The following is a 19927-nucleotide window of genomic DNA, read 5'->3' as shown; positions in this document are numbered from 1 at the left end:
GTAACACATGGTAGATTTTCTGGTTAAACTGACAAAAGTAATTTTTTTTTAATCAGAACTATAATTTTCAACTATTGTAAAGAATAAAAATAGCTAAGGATTGTGTATTAACCGCAACTGAAAAGGGAACTGCAAATAATGCCCATTTTTTTCGTCCTGCATAGTTTTTGAAGGAAATAATATAATTTGATGCAACAAGGTTCAAAATAATCGTTATTACAAGCTGTATCCGGGTTTGCGTCTATTTGACCCCTTTCATCCCTTCCACACCGATAAACCACCCCTATAAGGGGGTGGAAAGTACTTCAGTACCAAAGAACATGGATAAAATGGTTTTAAATTCTTTTTCTCCATTAAAGTATACTACCCACCTCAATTATACTTACTTGGCGTCGCTTCGACCCTTTCACATTTAAAAACTTCTCCTATAAGGGGGTCGAAAGTACTACAGTACCAAAGAATGTGACGGATATTGCATTTTAATGAAGAATAAGAATTAAAAATCATCTTGCAAGGGTAGTTTTTGAATGTGTAAGGGTTGAATCGACGCTAAGGGAGTATAACTGAGATGGGTATTATACCTTAACGAAAGAAACGAATCTAAAAATATTTGATCTACGTTTTTGGTATCGTAGTACTTCCCACCCTCTTATAGGGCTAGTTTTTGAAAGTGCAAGGGTTGAAAGGGGTAAACTAAAAGCAAATCAAGATACAGTTTGGAATAACGATAATTTCGAGTCTTGTCGCATTAGCTTAAGTCATTTCCTTAAAAATCTGTGCAGGGCGTAAAAAAAGGGGCTAGTATTTAACATTTTTTGCGGTCGCTCTTTTTCTCGGAGCAAACAATTGCGCGAAATTTCATCACCGGAAGTTAACGCAAATGAAAACCTTCAGCTTCAGCTCTACCGTGAAAACAGAGTCGACGTGGCGTTTAGAAACTGCTTTCGGTAGTCGATGTATATCAGAACTGTTAGGGCATCGAGCCTTGTATTGAAACTTCGATGTTGAATTATCTCTCAAGAGCCAGCAGCTCTCGCTTCGACTGCCAAAACGGTTTTGCAAACATCGAAATCAGCAGTCAACTGATGCTCAACTCACAGCTGCATTTGACCAGGAATGCTGGGCTGATTATTATCAAAAATGTGATGTGATGCGAACTTGAAATCAGTATTTTAGCGATTTATTGTGAACAGAAGGTTTTTCTTCTTCTCGTAGAATTGATTTTCGGAGATTTTTCCAACGATTAAAGTCTCGGGAACTCAAAGAATAGAGAAAAAAAATATCGTAATATCAACGATTGTGAAAATGCCAAAAAATTTTACCGTCTTTTATCGGAAAAAAAAATATTGATTTAGTGCATAAAACATTGAATAATTTCGTTTTTCAAAATCACTCGATGTGTTTGGAAAAATAAAAATCTCTCTTTTGGCAAAGTAAATAGAAAAACATTAGTTTTATGAAATAGAAAAATATCAATCATGTAAATTTTGATCAGGGTGAATAATAATCACGTAAAAACTATCAAATTGTGTTATAAATTATGCTAGATTTTTTTTTGTGTCTCTGCTAATTTTAAACGCGCAATAATCGCATTCAATTTAACCATACAAAATACACAAAACTCCAATGGGTTCGAGGTGGAATAAAGCTAGTCACGATTTTCTTGATCTCGATACAAATCAGAAACAGCTAATCGAATTTCGAACATTTTTGCTAGCCACCTTCAATGAATGGGGAGCAAAATTATTTCGTAAATCAGTTCGTGATCCGTAAATAACGGCGAGGAAATATTACGTGGGTTAAATTCACGTTTGCTGCATATGTGTTCGGAAAATAAACTACACCAGCCGCTTTTCTTCGTAAATCGAATTTTTACGTCAAGTGAGAAAAAAGTCTGTATAGGTACAAAATTCAAGAGCAGTTGCAGTGATTTTGACGATCTGACTGATCAAGTCGCCTGGTCGAGATTGATTACTAATTTTTGTATAATGCGATTCGTATTTAGAAAATAAAAAAAAAAGTTCTTCGTCCTCTGCTGTAATATCAAGTGTTACATATATATTTTAATATTGTCACAATGGTCAAGTTTAAAAATTATTCGGTTGCAAAATTGATCAGAAATGTGGGAAAAAAAAAATATATTCTTCAGTTTACACGACAAATCAAAAGACGATTATTTATAACACCTATAAGCAATTATCTGGGCTTGAATAATGAAAGAAAAAATAATTTTATCAGACAAAGTTTACTTTTGTAGAAACCAGAACGATATTTTGTATTTTAAGAAAAATTGCCTATTTTCTTGAACATTTATTGTAAATAACAATTAAAAAAACTTGGATGCCACATTGAGATGTTTGAAAAAAGAAACTAATTTGAATGCGAAACTGAAGTCTGTTGAATTGTTATTTACAATAAATGTTTGAGAGAATAGACAAATTTTCTTAAACTCTAAAATATCGTTACAGCTTGTAAAAAATTAAACTTTATCGAATAAAACTATTTTTTCTTCTATTAGTTACTTAATAAAATTAATATTCAACATCTCGAAGCCAGACTAAAAATTCGTGTTCACCGGTATTATTTATAAACGAAAAAAGGACACAAGCAAACTTTATAATATTAATAAACGAAGATTTTGTTTATTATTAGATGTATAAAATCAAAATTTATTTCTTCAAACACGAGCTCTAAGAAAGAAAAAAAAATGTTCTATTTCTGACCCGTGTAATATATATCTACCGAATTGCTAACAAAGGCAAATATAAGTTCCGAAACCTTCTCTATAGTCGTAAAATAATTCTGGGACATTGAGTCTTGCAATTTCTTGAAATAATTAAGGCAAAGACGGGTGGCGAGAGAGAGGAGAGGAAGGGAGGGAGAGAGAATGTCGACTGGTGCTGTTTTACGGGGGTTGGAGGACAGCGAACCGACCGTGAAATTACATAGTTAAGAACGTTGTTCAGCCGCGTATAGATATAGTCGAATACCTCAAAGAATCACTTAGCGAGCTTTTTCGAAGAAAATTCCCGGGGCCATCGCATAAATCCTGGTGTCCTTTGTCCGTCGTGCTCAATCTATCGCGAAAAAAGGAAGCGAACGAGTCAAAATTTACTTGACCCGCGTCAAAAGCTCCGAAAGATTAGCGGCCCGATGAATTGAAATTTTCAATTTCGCAGCGAGCTCGTAACTTTCATCCACCTCACCTTATAAGAATAAAAACACGCGTAGAATTTTACATTAAATTTTGTTATCCGAGCCGCGTTTTTCATCTTGTAACCAAACGTAATTGACAATTGGCAAAAAAAAAAAAAATTGCAGAGTATAATTTTTTTAAATTCTTTTCTCAAAGTTCTGTTTAAGAAAAAAAAAAAAAATATGAAAAATCATTCAACTCCAAACTCCGGCCGAGTTTTCTTTTATTTTTTTTAATCAGTCGTCACTTCTGCACTTCTTTTTTTATTTGTTGTAAATTATGTTAGAAAGGCTGTCGCGGAACGAAAGGAACGCGATTGAAATTGGGAAAATGAAATTTTTACCACCGTGCGGAATATTGCGATATCGATCTATACTGGATTTAGAGATATCTCCTAATTGAGTTTTAATACGCGTACAGAGAGGCGCGGAATATCAGCTGAGCTTTGCGTTCCGTGCCGCAGCCGATCATTAATACCGTTGTTCAGGTATGAATTTGCAGATAATTACCCTTCGATTAATTTTCCAAATTAGTAGTGGCAATCGGTGCTGTAAATAGAATTATAACCACCTATTCGACGTATATCTATATAGATGCGCGAAAATTGGCGAATTCTATTCACTCTTCGCGTATATCGCACATACGTATAATATACGTATACAAGGTACACAAAATTGCGTCGAAATTCAACTACCGCGCTATCCAATCCGTAGGTATTAATCAATTCGCTTCACGCGTCCGTTTTTCTCGCAATGTTTAGATTTTTGCTGCGATCACTCGATTTCCCCTGAAAAAGATCTTTCTTTTTTTTTTTTTTGCATAGATCCCATTATCGATCATCTCTAGAATAAAAGAATCGCAGTGTTTAAACGATTTGAACGAACTACTCGTCGTTTTGTTCGTAAACGAATTCTTCACAAATATACGAAAAATCAGATTTTGGATAACGGTAGATTATTTTTTATAAATGCATTGCTTTTTTTATTCAACGCTCACAATGATTCAACTATTCATGTTTTGTTTCAACAACTGAGAAGCCAAGCGGAAAATATGACTCGTGAAAAATTCATTTACGATCAAAATGAGCCACAGTTTATCAAAATCGTTGTAACAATCCGATTTTTTTTTTACCTTAAAATGGTTTGATATTAAAATTTTTTTAAAACCATTAATAATTATACCATCGTACCTGTGTATAAAATTTACGTTGTTTACTGTTTTTTTTTTTTTTTTTTTGTTCTTTAAATTCTCTGTTCGATCGGAATATTCTTCCAACTAAATTCGCGCACTTTCAAACCTTCTGATACGTATAATATTTCAGTGTTCGGAGCTCTTTGAGTGAGTAAATATATTATTTTATCCATGGGCGGCTGATTGGCAGATGTGAGAGAAATTTGCGTCAGCACGCGGGCGAAATTCAATTACAAACAAAGCTTATGTATTGCATATATGGTCTGAATCGGGACTTTACTGTGGTTTGAGTATTCAATGCCAGACTGTGAGGTATAAAGCACAAGTTTGACTTCACGTCTATGAATATTACGTACCCTCCTATTCATTTGGAATATCGCGTTATATTTGGAAGTTTGTTATAAAGGCGGAACGAAAAGACTCCGAAATTCTACCAACGAAACAATGTTATACCTTTCAACCGGGTCCATTTAAACCGGCAACTCGACTTGGCCTAATTTTCTACTCCGACATTCAATTAACAATTCACATTATTTCGTTGCAAAAGTTGACTTCGTGATACGGAAATCAAATAGAACGACTGTATCGATGTAAACGAACCGCATAAGTTGGCATTGAATGGGTATAAAATCGTTGAAAGCGATCAGTGAAAAAAAAAGAAACATTCGTTTGTATTTATTTATTTTCTTTTATTTTTTCTCTTGTAATTGGAATTGTGAAAGGTAATCGAGTGGTAATTGAACCCGGCTTTAGTTGATAAATAATTCCTTGCCGCAGAGCTTTTTCCGTTCTGGAATGAAAATTGTTCATATAATATTGTATAATGGAATTGTAGAAAAAAATCGATGCGGAGGATATTTTTAGAGGTGGGGATTAATTCGAAATTGACTTTGCGAGACGATTGAAAGAAAAACGATTGAAAAATAACGAACCAAATGTTTTATCGGAAAAACGATTTTCAATCGACGTAAAATAAAGCTCCGTTAAATAAAACGGGGAAAAATGACTCTCACCGTACCAGGCAGACAATATTCTCTGTCAAGTAACCGCGAATAATGCGAGATTTAGTACAAATATGCGGTTATAGGCAAGTGCAATGGCTTTGCGGGAAAAAGCCAAAGATTAATGGACCATTCGGCTGGCGCCTTTCGATTCGCCGAACGTTATACGTGCCTACTTCTAAGGCTGAGGCTAGGCATGCGGGATACGCGGAATTCTCCGGCTATGCGTCAAGGGAATCGTAAAGCGATCCATACGGTGTATCTCACTGGAAACCTTGACGCATTCTGGTCAATGGTTCATTTTATCGACACACTGAGAGAAATTTTTAGTTCCGATTGCCGCTCGGTTCTCAACTATTTTCATTTTTTACCACAACTGAAAAATATAGTTCTAGGTAGAAAATGAAAATTAGTTTTCTAGCCGTTAACGGAAAGTCTAGTATCCGTTGCTGTTCTTTCTCATTACGATCACTGTTGCTTGATTTTCTTGCAACCGTTGCGAAAATTTAATGCTTGTGCAAGAATAAATTGACGATAAAGCCTTGTTTGACTAAAAAAGTAGATTAAACCTCGCAAACTGATTTTGCGTTGCAATAACCAAAAAAGGATCGACAATAACGCAAAATTTTTACCCGTACATCGTTTTTCGTAATTCCAACAATATTTTTTTTCAACGATACGTGTTTTACAGAATTTTTCTAGCTACTGTTACAAAGGAAATTTCTCTCAGTGCACGCAACCTGCAACGCGTTTCGTCTTTATACTCACATCCAATAAAATCATCCTGACTACGATCAGTTTTTGTTCAAACGGGGAAATTTTCCGAGAAAAAGCTCGACCGCAACACAAGTCAAAGAAAAGAATTGAAAAAAGCTGTAGGTGAAATTTTTTTTTGAAAAGTACTATTTTTGGAGAAAAATGGCACTTTTTGCCTCTTTCGATCATTTAACTTAGTTAAGGTCAGGTGTTAATTTATCGTAAGAATTATCGCCGAGTTATCGTACGAATTGATTTGAAGGCACGTTTTGTAGTGATTTAAATTCAGTCAATGTTGCATCGAGTCTCTGAGTCAAATGCATACGTACTATCAGATTTTATCTTCTTCAATGTATCGTACGCGTCTCGATCTCAAAAGGAAAGTATTCTAAAGGTGCAGGTACAAAGAGTGTGGAATATAGAAACAACAGTGTATGCGAGGGAAATAAATTGAACGGAGAGTCTCGACGCTTCGGTGATTTTTCCCAGTGTCTTGAATGTGAGAAATGGGATATTTAGTGCGGTCGGTAAAACAGAACGACGGTTAATCCGAGGCCTGGGATGTTCCATCGGGAACGTCCTGCATCAGCCATCAGCTTTTCTCTCCCTCTTGCCTAAAGTAAATTAATCATCGGTGGATTTGCTGACTCGGCGAGCATCATGCAGACTCCACAGGGACGAATGCGAACCATTAGAATCGTGACTATAAATAAACGGTAACGTTACCATAAAACGTTAACCAAACTATCATCATTTTCACCACAACCGGAAGTTGGCATAAAATTTAAGCTCCTAACGAAGCTTCGTAAAATAAGTGATTCTTATCCATTCCGTTATTAGTCCAGAGATTGTTTAAAAACTGACATTAAAAACAAAAAAATTGGCGTTTAGGAAAAAGATTTTCAAATTTTTTGCCCAAGAATTTCGCAATTTGACTCTCTGCAGGATTCGAAACTGATTAAGCATCTCATTACGGAAACCGTTCAGACGGAAATTTGGTTTCCTGCTAAATGCAGGTGAATCAGGGCTCAACAGCGTCCTTTGTCAAAGAGAAGTTGGCTCCGCGTTTGATCCTCTCGTATGTTAATGGTGTTTCGTACCTTTCGCCTCGGTGCCAATGCAAATCCGTGCAAACGCTGCAGTTCACTTTTCACCCATGGTCGTATATAAGCTAGATGCAATTAGGCGGACTCTAGAATGTGCGCAGTTCTTGTAGAAGAAAAACAAAACTGCTCAAAATTTGCAACAGAATGAAACGGCGATGTTTTCTTGAGGTTTTGAAAAAAGGAATCTCGAAAAAGGAAAATTTCAAAATTTTATCAACTTTCCGCTAAGTTGAAGAGGAGAGTTAAAAAAGGCTGCAAGTATAATGTTTTTTTTATAAAAAAAAACATTGATTTTTGCACGTATGCACGTTTTAAAGAATAATTTGTTTTTTGAACAAAAAAAAAGCTTTCTTTAATTCTCCTTCCCAAGTACTTGTCTCGTTATACTCGGAAAAAAAATTTGGTCACGGGAACGGAATTTCAGGGTTAATACACATCCGAACAAATGTGATTTTCATACAATCGAAAAGTGTTTTTCGAACTTATGGGGCGGATACTAGAGTTTTCGGTAACAGGTAGAAAACTAATTTTCATTTTCTACCTAGAACTGTATTTTGTCGATTGTGGTAAAAAATGAAAATAGTTAAGAACTGAGCGGTGACAGGAATTAAAAATTTCTCTCAGCGTATGATATAAGATGACAATGAATCGTTCACTCTTCCACATGTTTTTTCCACATTCTGCAGAAGCCAAAACAAATCAAGCGCTCACAATCTAATCGCGGTGATTTGAGTTCGTTGCTGAATTTCCGAATTTCAGTCCTTCCATTTGCTCTTTTGAAAAATATTTAGAGTGCACGGCTGACCAGATCGTTTCGAAACGAGGTGAATGAGGGGTGCATAAATCCGTCGAGATACGGAATTTCTGACGGGTTGTCAAAGTAATTTGATTCACATCCTGGTTTCCCTCGTATATCAGAGAACACGTAACGCGTTGCGTAACGCATTCCGATTTTATTGCGTCGAGCTCTGTACGTGCGGTTTCTCTTAATTACGGCCAATGTCACGTGACCGTCGAACAAAGACACCGTTGTCATTGTTGTGGGGAAAAAAAAAGAGACACCGAAACGAAAAAAAAAAATAAATAAAAATAAATAATATATATGTGTATGTATAAAGTCGTGACGTAAATTCCTGACGAAATTTCGATGGGAAAATGGCCGGAATCGAAGCTCCTGACTGCGTTTTATGGGGTGAGAATAAAAAGCTCAGGTGATAACTCTTATTTCATTCAATGGTTTGATGATAACGTAAAAATACGTGTAATTAAGATTTTGTTGTTTTTTTTTTTTTTATTTCTCTTACCACAAGTCAAAGAAGAATAACTGTGAATAATAAAAATCGTGGTTATGATCAAAATTTCAGACATTGCCAACTAAGCTTGTGTACCTGGATAACATACGTCAACAGGATACATTTCAGGGAAAACAAATTTCAGGCAATATCCGTATCTTTTAATTTTCCATCGGAATTTCGTTGAAAATCTCGCTTATTGCAAAAGAGGTAAAATTTCGTCGCAATATATTTTTTTCAAGCATCCTCGAATGTAGCAGCAGTTTTCAGTTTTTTCTTTCGGTTCGTTTTACTCGACAATTTGACAGTCGTATATACAGGGTGTCTCATTTTGATCAATCCAGTAAAATATCTCAAAAACCGAAAGTGTGAGTAAAATTTTCCGTAAGTGAACTCGCCAAGGTCAATTTGGATCTTTTCTTAAATTTTGTGACAAAATAAACAAGCATGCGTTTAAAAATATTTGAAATAAGAAAATTATGAATTGATAAAAAATGGAATTAAAAAATTCAAAAAATCCAATAATATAGAAAATTAAGAATAAAATTTCTACAAATCTATGATTATTTAGAAATCATGTTGACCTTCTACTGACCATGGCGGTTCCATTTATGGTAAATCTGCCACTCTCATCTTTTTTCCCCCTTCGAACTTCACAACTTTTGTCCGAAAGATTTTTCACCCACACTTTTGGTTTTCGAGATATTCGACCGGATTGATTGAAATTTGACACCCTGTATATTCGAGGAAAGAGGCGAACGGTGTAATTAATTTTTACTTAAAGCGTTAATATTTCTCCTTTCGATTCAAAGACTTGAAAGGGAAACTTGAGAATTCAAACCTAGAAAGTAAATTCAGCTTTTTCCTAGACTGCAGTAATTAAGAAACAAAAAAAAACAAAAAAAAAAAAAAGAGCACGGAGTTTAATTAGCGCGAATGAAAGTTTTTAATCAAGATGGGAAAAGGACGGCTTCGAATCCGCGAAACATTTCATCGTGTTTGTATAAAAAAAAAGAAACTTGACGATCATTCGAAGAGGATTAAAATCAAACGAGTTATAATAAATTTCCGATTGAAAATATCGTCAAAGACTCACTAATGAAAGTATATCTCTGTACGTTTTACTTTTTTCTCAAAGATACCGAGAAATTTTTTTTTTTTTGAATTCACGTTTCAGTTCGGTAAAGCAATTTTATGAAATATCATTTGTTTGTTTTGAATTTAAAATTTGATTAAACGGTGAAGAAAAAAAAAAAAAAAATTACAGTTTTCCCAATAAATGATTACCACGAGTACCTAGAAAAAGAAATCAGGAAATAAAAAAGCACAATAAAAAAGCATGCGCGGAGCTTTGCGGCAGGTTCATTTCAACTTCCGCGTATAAGGTCAAATAGCAATTTTCCAGGTCGCGCTATTTTTCCGGGACACGAGTAAGTTAACCGCCTAGTTCCTGTGGGATAGTACCGTTTTACTGCGTAACCGCGCGTCCTTTTTACTTCCCCCGTTTTCTGCCAGTTCTTTCCTCGTCTCCAAGTACGGCTAGAAAACAGCGTCTTGCTCCATTTTCCAAGAGCAGCTTCTCATTTATTTCACCGCTTTGTTACAGTTCCGGATTAGAACTGTTTATCGTGGCGTAAAAAGTCACCTCGGAAGGTAACAGCCGGATTTTTAAACCATTTAAAAAAAATGTTTTTTACCGGGAAGAAAATCGCTCTCGAAAATAGCGTTTAATCAATGTAGGTATACGTACAACAGGTTAGAAAGTTTGACGAAAAGCTTTATTCTAGATTTGACAAAAAGCTTTGCAGCGAAATATCCTCATGGAAATAAATATATATATATATATATATATTCATAACGCAAAGGGAGATTTATTTTATACGCCGTGCGTAAAAGCCCCGTTTTAAAATTTTTATACACGACGTTTATTTCGTAAGGTTTTTCACTTTTCTCCATAATGCACTTCTCTACGGCACAGCGTCAAAGAAACAAAGTTGCGACTCCCGCAGGGTCGTTAGGAAGGGTGTCACGGCGTGAAAGTACGGTCGTTAAACTTGGGAGGAAGCAGCCTGAGCATCCAGAGAAGCTGCACATCGGTGGAAATGTTCGGAACGAGTTAACCACCGTGATAAAACTCTTTTCATTCCGGAAAAAGAAAACACGTCTGAAATTTTCTTTTCTTTTTTTACATCCGTAAATCAGTAAAAAACATCTTCATACCCAGGATTTAGTTACTAGAGTGATAACTCGAACCGAGGAGTTAATTAAAAAAATAAACTCGTCAGTTTTGGTGTAAAAGTGATTCCAAGATTTCAAAGGGTTTTTAAAATGTTTCAAAGATTACGGAAGATTGCAAACGATTTCACGAGATTTCAAATGATTTAAAAGTTCACAAAGAAATTCAAATGACTTCGAAAGATTTAACAGATTTCATAAGATTGAAATGTGAGTTTAAACGATTTCAAGAGGTTTCGAATGATTTCAAAGGATTTCAAATAACTATCTCAGAGATTTTACAGATTTCGCATGATTGCAAAAGATTTCAAAAGCTCTTTCAAATGATTTCAAAAGATTTCGAGTGATTTCACGATATTTCAAGTGACTTAACGATTTCACAGATTTCAAGTAATTTCAAAGGATTTCAAAGGATTTCAAACGATTTCAAATATGTTTCAAATGATTTCAAGAGATTTCTAAAGTTTCACAGATTTCAAACGATTTCAAGAATTTCAGAAGATTCACGGCGAGGTGTGCACCAGATTTCACAAGTGATTAACCCCTAGACTTGAACCGATGAAAAACAAGATGAGATCAATCGGAGAGAAAAGAGAATAAAAGAAAACACCAAACACCGTTCTCGGATTTATACGACTTTGTGGACGATGGTACGAAGAAAAAAGGGAACTTATCGCCAATGACTTTTCACAGAGTGATAATCGAAGCGAAGATCTGGAGATATTCATCAGCTTCGACAGTTTATACGTGACTCGCGGTATACTTCGCACAAAGCGTCCCTCTGACCTACAACAACCACTACTACTACTACACTATGCGGAATACTATGCGGAATACGCAGCGTATAATAACGCATTATATTTCTTTCGACAGGAAATCCGGCCCGAATAATGGAACACACATATACAGCAATGGTTGATCAGTATTCGACTATTGAGAATAACGAATAACGGCCATCAATCACCTGCTAATGGTTCGAGCACCGCTACCTCTTTATCCCTTCATCATATCAGCACTACTCGATGGTGAAAGAGCTGAAATTTCTGGCACCGATCTTACGAGGCGCGGGTTTAATCTTTTCTTCGTTTGACTCGAAACAGAGTTTATGGAAAAAAAAAAAACACTCCCCAGATTCTGATCTTCATCGTCTGGGCTATAAGGAAAATTGTCGGTTATGTTGAAGGCAGGGTGGCCATAAATTTCTGGGAAAAAATTCCATAAAACTTAGTTTTCCCTGACATTTTCCCAGTTCCATTAAGTTACTAAAACCTAAATCGTTCAGCTTATTGACTCTATATATATATATATAGTATAATGTATGCATAATGTGCAAAAAAGACAGTTTAAGCCAATTTGTTTTCTCGACGAAAAGAAAGTAAACTTGTTGATAGAAAAATTGATATCTTCAGTTTCCTCCGCAAGTCCCCTGACAATTTCAGGTTTTTCATGACCCCTTTTAAATTCCCTGCGCTGAGAAAAATTTCATTTGTTACAGCATTAAATTTTCGCAACGGTTGCAAGAAAATGTAGCAACAGTGATCGTAATGAGAAAGAATAGTAACTATATTTATCGATTGTGGTAAAAAATGAAAATAGTTAAAGACCGAGCGGTAGCCTGAACTAAAACTTCCTCTCAGTGTGACATTTCAAGGTGTTCCAGATTTTCCAGATTGTCGTACACTCCTAAGCTCGATATTTTCCGGTTGAAAATGGGGTAATTTCAACGAGCAAATCTAGCACTATGGCTTCTCTCATCGTAGTAGAATTTTCTATCAACCGCGAGAAGTGAAATTTTTCTCAGCTAAAGTCAGCTGATTGTCAGTCGAGGGTCGTCCCTCAGGTTCGGGGCGATGCGTTCGATTCTGAAAAATTCATTGCCGTACCTCATACACTCGGGTCCCTCAGGACGACGATGGGCAAGTGGGTTGGAACCGGGTTCCAGACCGTCTACCTCGAGTCGAGGGTGGAAAGAGGGTTGAGTTTTATCGATCCAAGTCCGGCAAATTGACCGATCGACGGATCGCCTCGCCTCGCCTACCATATTAGCCTAATAACCATGGATGTTCCATTCGAAGGTCGTATTGTATCTGCATGGAAATTCTTTGACCATCGGAATCGTCGATGCGATTTCAGCCAGCCCCCAGAGATCGGGGATGAAATGGGGTGAAAACGATACCTGCTGTGACGACCGATTTTTATGATACCTATTAATTTCCTCCCTCCATTTATTATTTTTCTATCTCTGTTTTTTTTCTTCTTTTGATTATCATTAATAAATTTTTTCACTGCGGCAGCGAATCACCGCGTTGCGTAAATTCATTTCGTATTTACGATGTCACTCGAGTTCGGTTTTATTAAAGGAACATGTGCGATATTCAACGACAGATGTTTTGACATTTCGTACCACTGTTATGGGACTTTATCCCCTGTAATTTCCAAGTTAAAGATCCAATCTCAGCACCCTTATTGGCACATAATTTCTCTGACGTTTCCGAAACTCAACATTTATACTTCGCCGTGTTCTTATCAGGTTTGAGCTGATAACCTCACCTGTTCCAAAATTCTTCATCGCGGCAAACTCGGATCTTGGCAATGATTGTGTTAAAATTTTTTTTTTTTACCAAACAGGTTAAAAATTTTGCTATTAAAATACGCCTCATGAAATTTGAGCAATTTGCAAAATGACTTTTGCTCCTTATAACTTTTATAACAACTAGCTAACGATGCGTCGTACAGAAAATACACAGACATATTTTTGTACAGAATTGAACGCTCTTCAAGAAACGATGTGTGATCATTTTCCGATAACTTCACTCGTTCAAAAGTTACTCAAGATCAAAATTTATCTGAGTAAACGAGTAAATTTATCAGAAAATACCGAGAGACCATTTTATTTATTTATTTTTTTGAAGAGCGTTCAATTCTCCACAAAAATATGTCTGTGAATTTTCTATACTTATACGCATCGTTAGTTAGTTATTATTATAAAAATCAAAAGGAACAATAACTATTTTGCAACTTCTTAACGTTACTATTATTAAGAGTTCAAATTTTAACACGACGTATTTTTATACCTAAACGGAACTTTTGGATCCGTTTGAAAGACAAAACGGAGAATTAAAGAGGGACCCCAAAATCGTCCCCTATTTTTGAGCCCAATATAACTTCTGAACCAAAAGAGATAAACGAACGAAACAAGATTCAAAATAATCGTTATTCCATGCTGTATCTAGATTTTCTGTGAGGAATAACTATATCATCAATGTTGTTGCTCATGAATTGCTTCCCAACCCTTGATAAGGGTAGTTTTTGAACTTTTAGGGTTTCGATTGATGATAAGTTAGTATAACTGACGTAGGTAATAAATAATTAAAAAAGACTTTATCCACGCTTTTGGTCATTTAAAACTTCACACCCTATTATAGGGTTAGAGTTTTTTCCATTTTTACGGGTTGATAGAATGTAAACACACAAAAAAAAAAAAAAACCCGGATACAGCATGAAATAACGATCATTTTGAATCTTATTTCGTTCGTTTATCTCTTTTTGTTCATAACTTATATTGGGCTCAAAAATAGGGCCCGATTTTGGGGTTCCTGTTTTTCCTTCTATTTTTTTTTTTTTTTTTTTTCAACACTGTATCGCTCACTCCATTTACTATTTTCAATTAAACGACAGTATATCGCATATCGAGTGCAGTACAAGCGTTTGTTTCTAGATTTGGCACAAGTATCCGTGCTTGCCAAGAATAATGGGAATGGAAACAGAGATGAGAGAGAAATAGAGAGAGAGAGAGAGAGAAAAGCGAATCAAAAAGTAGAAGAAGAAGCTGTTGAAAAAGAGGGGGGGGGGGGGGGGGGTGGTATAGAAACGGCAGGACGAAGACATCAGCGGCTAGATAGAATCGGTGAGAGTTACGGCTTCCTGCGGCTGACACGTCTGTCCTGTTCGACCTGCTGCCACGCCTTTCCCATTGTCGGTAGTTTTTCTATTTTCTCCCGATTCGTCTTCCTTTTTTTCCATTATTCTTTCCTTTTCCCTTTTTTTTTTTTTTTTTATTTTTTCTTATCCCTCATTCGGTTATGTCTTTATTCCTATCGAAATACCGGAAGTCGAATTCGTGCTTGCAAAACCATCGCGAAGCGCTCTTCGCCACCTTTCTTTCGTTACGGTGAAATTGAATCCGTTGATTTCAACCGGTCGGAAAAAAACACCCTACGTTTTTCGCTGCAATACTATCGGTGTGTATCTTTTCTATACCGTTAAGGAGATTTAGGACTTTTTGCAAATGAATGCGACACTCCCGAGTCCTTCGGGATCCTTGGGTCCTTTAGGGAATTTAGTCACCCGCCCCGCTTTCCATTACCAACGAGTGCCGAAATAAAGAGCTCGACTTCTCATTGTTCTACTACACTTTTTATAAGTCCACACGGAGAGAAAAATCTGAGAAAAATTACCTTTCTGTTACTATAATCGTGATGTAAAAGACACCTAATGCAGTTTTTATCGATGCGTGTTACAAAAATTATGGGTTTTTATGAAAAAAATTACTACCTTGCTTAGAAACTATGTATTTCGGCGGCACAAAATTTAAAATGCGACGTCGCATTTTTCTGATGCAGCGCCGTAAAAATGTGGACCTTGTAATTTTTCATCTTCTCTCACAAAAAATATACTACGCATTTAAAAAAAAAAAAACATATCTCTCAGAATCATTGAATTTAAAATGTAATAGCGAATTTTTCAAATGCAGCACAAAACAATCAGAAGTAAAAACGACTCGCGGCTTATTAAAAAGTTCAACCGTACAATTTAAACTCCGAATGATTTGATCCAACGAATATATTATTGAAGTCTTAGACTGCTGTTAATTTACTTCTGAAAATTGATAATCGACAAAGAAGCTTAAATTCATGCGCAAGCTTGAATGTCCGAAGTAAAATGTCGATGAAAGCATAAAGCACAAAGCATATATAAGTATATTAACAAAAGTCGTATAATTAGCACGTATAATAAAAAGAATATTTGCGAAACGGATGAAATTTAATTATAATATTTACTCTCAACTTCTGACGACAATATCATCTTCGTTAATGAATATCGATGTTACGTACAGGTGTTGTATATATAACGTATAATCGTTATACATCCGCTTAATCCAATTATAAAATCGTTATACACACGCCTTATCCAATTATAACTTACGTAATGAATCCTTCGTCAATATTGTGACACGAAAAAATATAATTTGCGTTGATTTCTCTCTCTCTCTCTCCGGTGAAAGATATCGTTATGAAAATGATATAAAATTAATTAACATTTCATTGGAAGTCTATAGTTTTAATTTTAAAATCAATAATATTGTGTATTCAAGTGATATGAGTCAGTTTTGTAGCATTTATAAATTAATAACATTATTATTTCAAACGGTTCGATGTTTGAGGCCTGATAACTCCGAAACGACTTACCTTACGCAAATATTTATTCACATCTTTTTTGTAGAGCGTAAAATTTCCTACAAGAATATGTTTTCTTTATATCTTCACACTGATTCGTTTTCGAGCAATAAAATTCTAAATTTTTAAAAAAATTTTCCCATGTTATTTAAATGGGAAATAGAAAATTGAGAATCGCCACCTCTAAATATCAATATTAAGAGCTCATATTTTACCGAGGTCATTTTTGACGGACACTCGTAAGATTTTTCAATGTTCTTCGAAAGAAAAAAAAAAAAAAAAAAATAGTCGGTTTTTTTGAAACACTCTAATATATATATACATATATGTTGTCCCTATACATATACACATATATATATGTATATATATACATATATATATATATACACAGAAGGTACACGGTCGAATTTTCGATTTAAAGGAAAATGAAGATTTCTCGATCCTCTTTAATCCTCGGAAAGGCGTTATCCCGTCGTTTGCTCGACTGATTTTATTTTAATGAGGGCCCTCCGGACCTAACCCTCTGCCTGCAACTCTCTCTCTCTCTCTTTCTCTCTCTCTCTCTCACTGTCTCGTTCTTTAGCTCTCACCCCCATAAATATCGAGCAACGTTTTTTTTCCGCATTTTTTTCATCCCCTCCCCCGTTTTCCCCGCGTCTCCTATTATCTTTTTACGCTGCTTACATCGGAACCCCATTTTCCCCAAACAGGATAAAACAAAGGAGAACAGAGATACGAGAAAATATAAAAGAGGGTTCCTATTCCACGGCGAGTGCAGCAAGAACTATGCTGGGGCGTTTTTTCTTTTTGTTTTGTTTGACTCGTCTTTTTCTCAACTGCCGTTATCAAGGAAACTTTTCACGAAATGAAGAATGTAGGTAGGATTGAGATGAGGAGAGAGAGAAAATATTCAAAGGCGTGGGATAAAAATTTGGCTAATCCTAGGCTTACGAAGTTTTATCGGAACACACATTTTTTTTCATCATTTTACGCCTTAGACAAAAAAATCTGAACCCCTTACGATTACATTCAAAGCGCTGGGAGTTTTTCAACCGATAAAACTATCCGTTATATGTACACTGAACGAAATTTTTACTTCCTGTTACCGCTCGGTTCTTAACTGTTTTAATTTTTTTACGATAATCGAAAAATGTAGTTCTAGGTAGAAAATGAAAATTAGTGTTCTAGTCTGGTATCCGTTACTATTCTTTCTCATTACGATCACTGTTGCTATATTTTCTTGCAACCGTTGCGAAAATTTAAAAATAAATTGACGTTAAAGCCTTGTTTAAATAAAAAAGTAGAGTAAACCTCAGAAACTGATTTTGCGTTGCAATAACCTAGAAAGGATCGACGATAGCGCAAAATGTTTACGCGTACCTCGTTTTTCGTAATTCCAACAATATTCAAACAGTTTTTTTAACGATAACTACTTTTTATTTTTTTACTGAACTTTTCTAGTTACCATAACAATGACATTTTTCTCAGTGTATATGCTATTCGAAGAAATTTGAGAAACAACATATTATAGGTATACGATTGCAAAAATGTCCGTGAAGAAAAAACTACACGCCCAAAGTTCACTAATTTTCATCGCAAAACGATCAAAATATTAAATATTTCGATACGATATTTCGCGAAAAACAAAAAAAAAACGAAAAATCAACAAACAAACAAACAATTACTGAAATCTCGATATTGCGTAGCGTTACATTGTACACGTATTAAATATTGATAAGCGACTTACAACTTTTGCTGGTTTTTGAAGAGGCTTCGCACCCCTCCACCAAGACAAGTTAGCCGGTGGTCTGGATCCTGTGCTTTTGCACTCGACCTCGTATTTTTTCCCCGCCGACACGGTCTTTCTCTTGTTCATGATCTCAACCGTCAGTGGCTTCACTGAAAAACAAACGGAGTCGTAAGATTAAGCGATGCAGGAACCCGAGTCTTCTTTCAGCCCATAAATACACACACACACGTATATATATATATACATATACATATGTATATATTTTTTTTTGTTTCCTTTTGTTTCCAAATTTTCGAAAGAAGCTTCCCTTTCTCGCGATGGTTGCGCGATCTTGCTTTCGCTCCCGCTTTCTTCCCCCCATCTGCTATATCATTTGTTCTCCGGAGGTAGAAAATTTCTCGCTACCTACTAAGGTAACGGATGAAGGAGGTTCGTTATTCGGTCGCTCAATGTGGCTTGTGCTTTTTCTTATCGGCGCAAAAAACAAAAAAAAAAAAAGAAAAAGAAAAAAAGGAACGAAGTAAAAAATCGTCAAGGTGAGCCTGGCACCGAATTTTGAAAAACCGTAAAACTAAAAAAAGCAGCTTTAATTGCAGTGTCAAGTTTTTACGTTGTACGAGAGAGCTTCGTTACTTATAATTAGTAACTCAGAGCGGTCTGATTAGGGTCCATGATTGTTAGAATTCCAGCTTAGTCGCGTTACTTTTTCTCGATTAAGGTCTCCGAGGTAAATTTGGTTAACCCTTTGAATCACGCATTATTCTGCTGTGACAACTTTCACGACAAGATAGTATTTTGTAGTTTTTCGGGTCACTGATCACGAGTCTGATATCAGATTAAAAAATTCAAGATGGATGATCAAATATGGCGGACGAATATTTTCACTGATTGGATTCGTCACACTAAATTTTCAAAATCTAATTTCATATCCGTAATCAGCGACCACAGAAACCATGGAACAGAATTTTTTCTCCTGATTCGATCAAGTTTGAAATTTTTGTCCGCCATATTGGATCCGTCATTTTGAATTTTTGATATCGCGATTTCAGATTCGCAATCAGCCATCCCAAAAACTTGTGATTTATTTCAACCGTGTATACGTGTAGAGGAGTAACTTTCTTGGAAATGGATTATTCTTTAAATTTGAGCGATTTTTTTCAATCAATTTATTTCTAACAATGGTAATTCACATTATATCGACTTTTTTAGTTAAACAAGGCTTTAACGTCAATTTATTCTTGCGCGAGCATTAAATTTTCGCAACGGTTGCAAGAAAATCTAGCAACAGCGATCGTAATGAGAAAGAATAGCAACGGATACCAGACTTTCCGTTAACGGCTAGAAAACTAATTTTCATTTTCTACCTAAAACTACATTTTTCGATCGTGGTTAAAAAATGAAAATAGTTAAGGACTGAGCGATAACCGGAGTGAAAATTTCTCTCAGTGTACAAAAAAATGGGTATAAAATGCGCGGTAAGAATACTTACAACCACTACGACTCAAAGGGTTAATTATACGGAAGCCTTTAATGCAACATGGGGGAATTTCCATTGCGAAATGGGTTTCAAGAGTGGCATAATCAACCTGTCGGCTGCATCGTTCCCTTTGAAACAGATTTTTTTTACAACTTCGGAACGTACACATATACCGTATAAATAATCGCCGGCTCTTGTAAAGTATGAAAAATTGTTCGCGAAGCGGAGTTTTGATAACACGTAACGAAACGAGATTCACACGATTTCTTTGGCGAACGAGCCGACGTTTTGCTACCGGCAACATGTACGCACAAACCGTCTCACGCTAATTCGCAATCCGTCTTAGCAAGTTCGTGAAATTATTCGCGCTCGTGAACATTTTCTTTGATATTGCAAAAATTATTCTGCAACTCACGCAACTCAAGGGGACGTTCTTCGTCCACTTGATATTTAACCTCTTCAACACG

The 19927-nt window shown here is 35.8% G+C and overlaps 1 protein-coding gene across 4 annotated transcripts in view; it reads right to left on the bottom strand.

The window, feature by feature from the left end:
- LOC124308603 (hemicentin-2-like) overlaps positions 1 to 19927 on the bottom strand; it is a 162407-nt gene that overhangs the window by 33961 nt on the left and 108519 nt on the right. For all 4 annotated transcript variants that reach the window (XM_046771442.1, XM_046771443.1, XM_046771440.1 and 1 more), the window contains one exon: positions 17981 to 18132. In XM_046771442.1, the coding sequence (XP_046627398.1) occupies positions 17981 to 18132 (152 nt within the window). The remainder of the gene's footprint in view (positions 1 to 17980; positions 18133 to 19927) is intronic.

Source organism: Neodiprion virginianus, chromosome 7 (genome assembly GCF_021901495.1).
Source record: "Neodiprion virginianus isolate iyNeoVirg1 chromosome 7, iyNeoVirg1.1, whole genome shotgun sequence".
Classification (NCBI taxonomy): domain Eukaryota; kingdom Metazoa; phylum Arthropoda; class Insecta; order Hymenoptera; family Diprionidae; genus Neodiprion; species Neodiprion virginianus.
The sequence above is the reverse complement of the archived record's forward strand: the minus strand, read 5'-3'. Positions and strand labels throughout refer to the sequence as shown.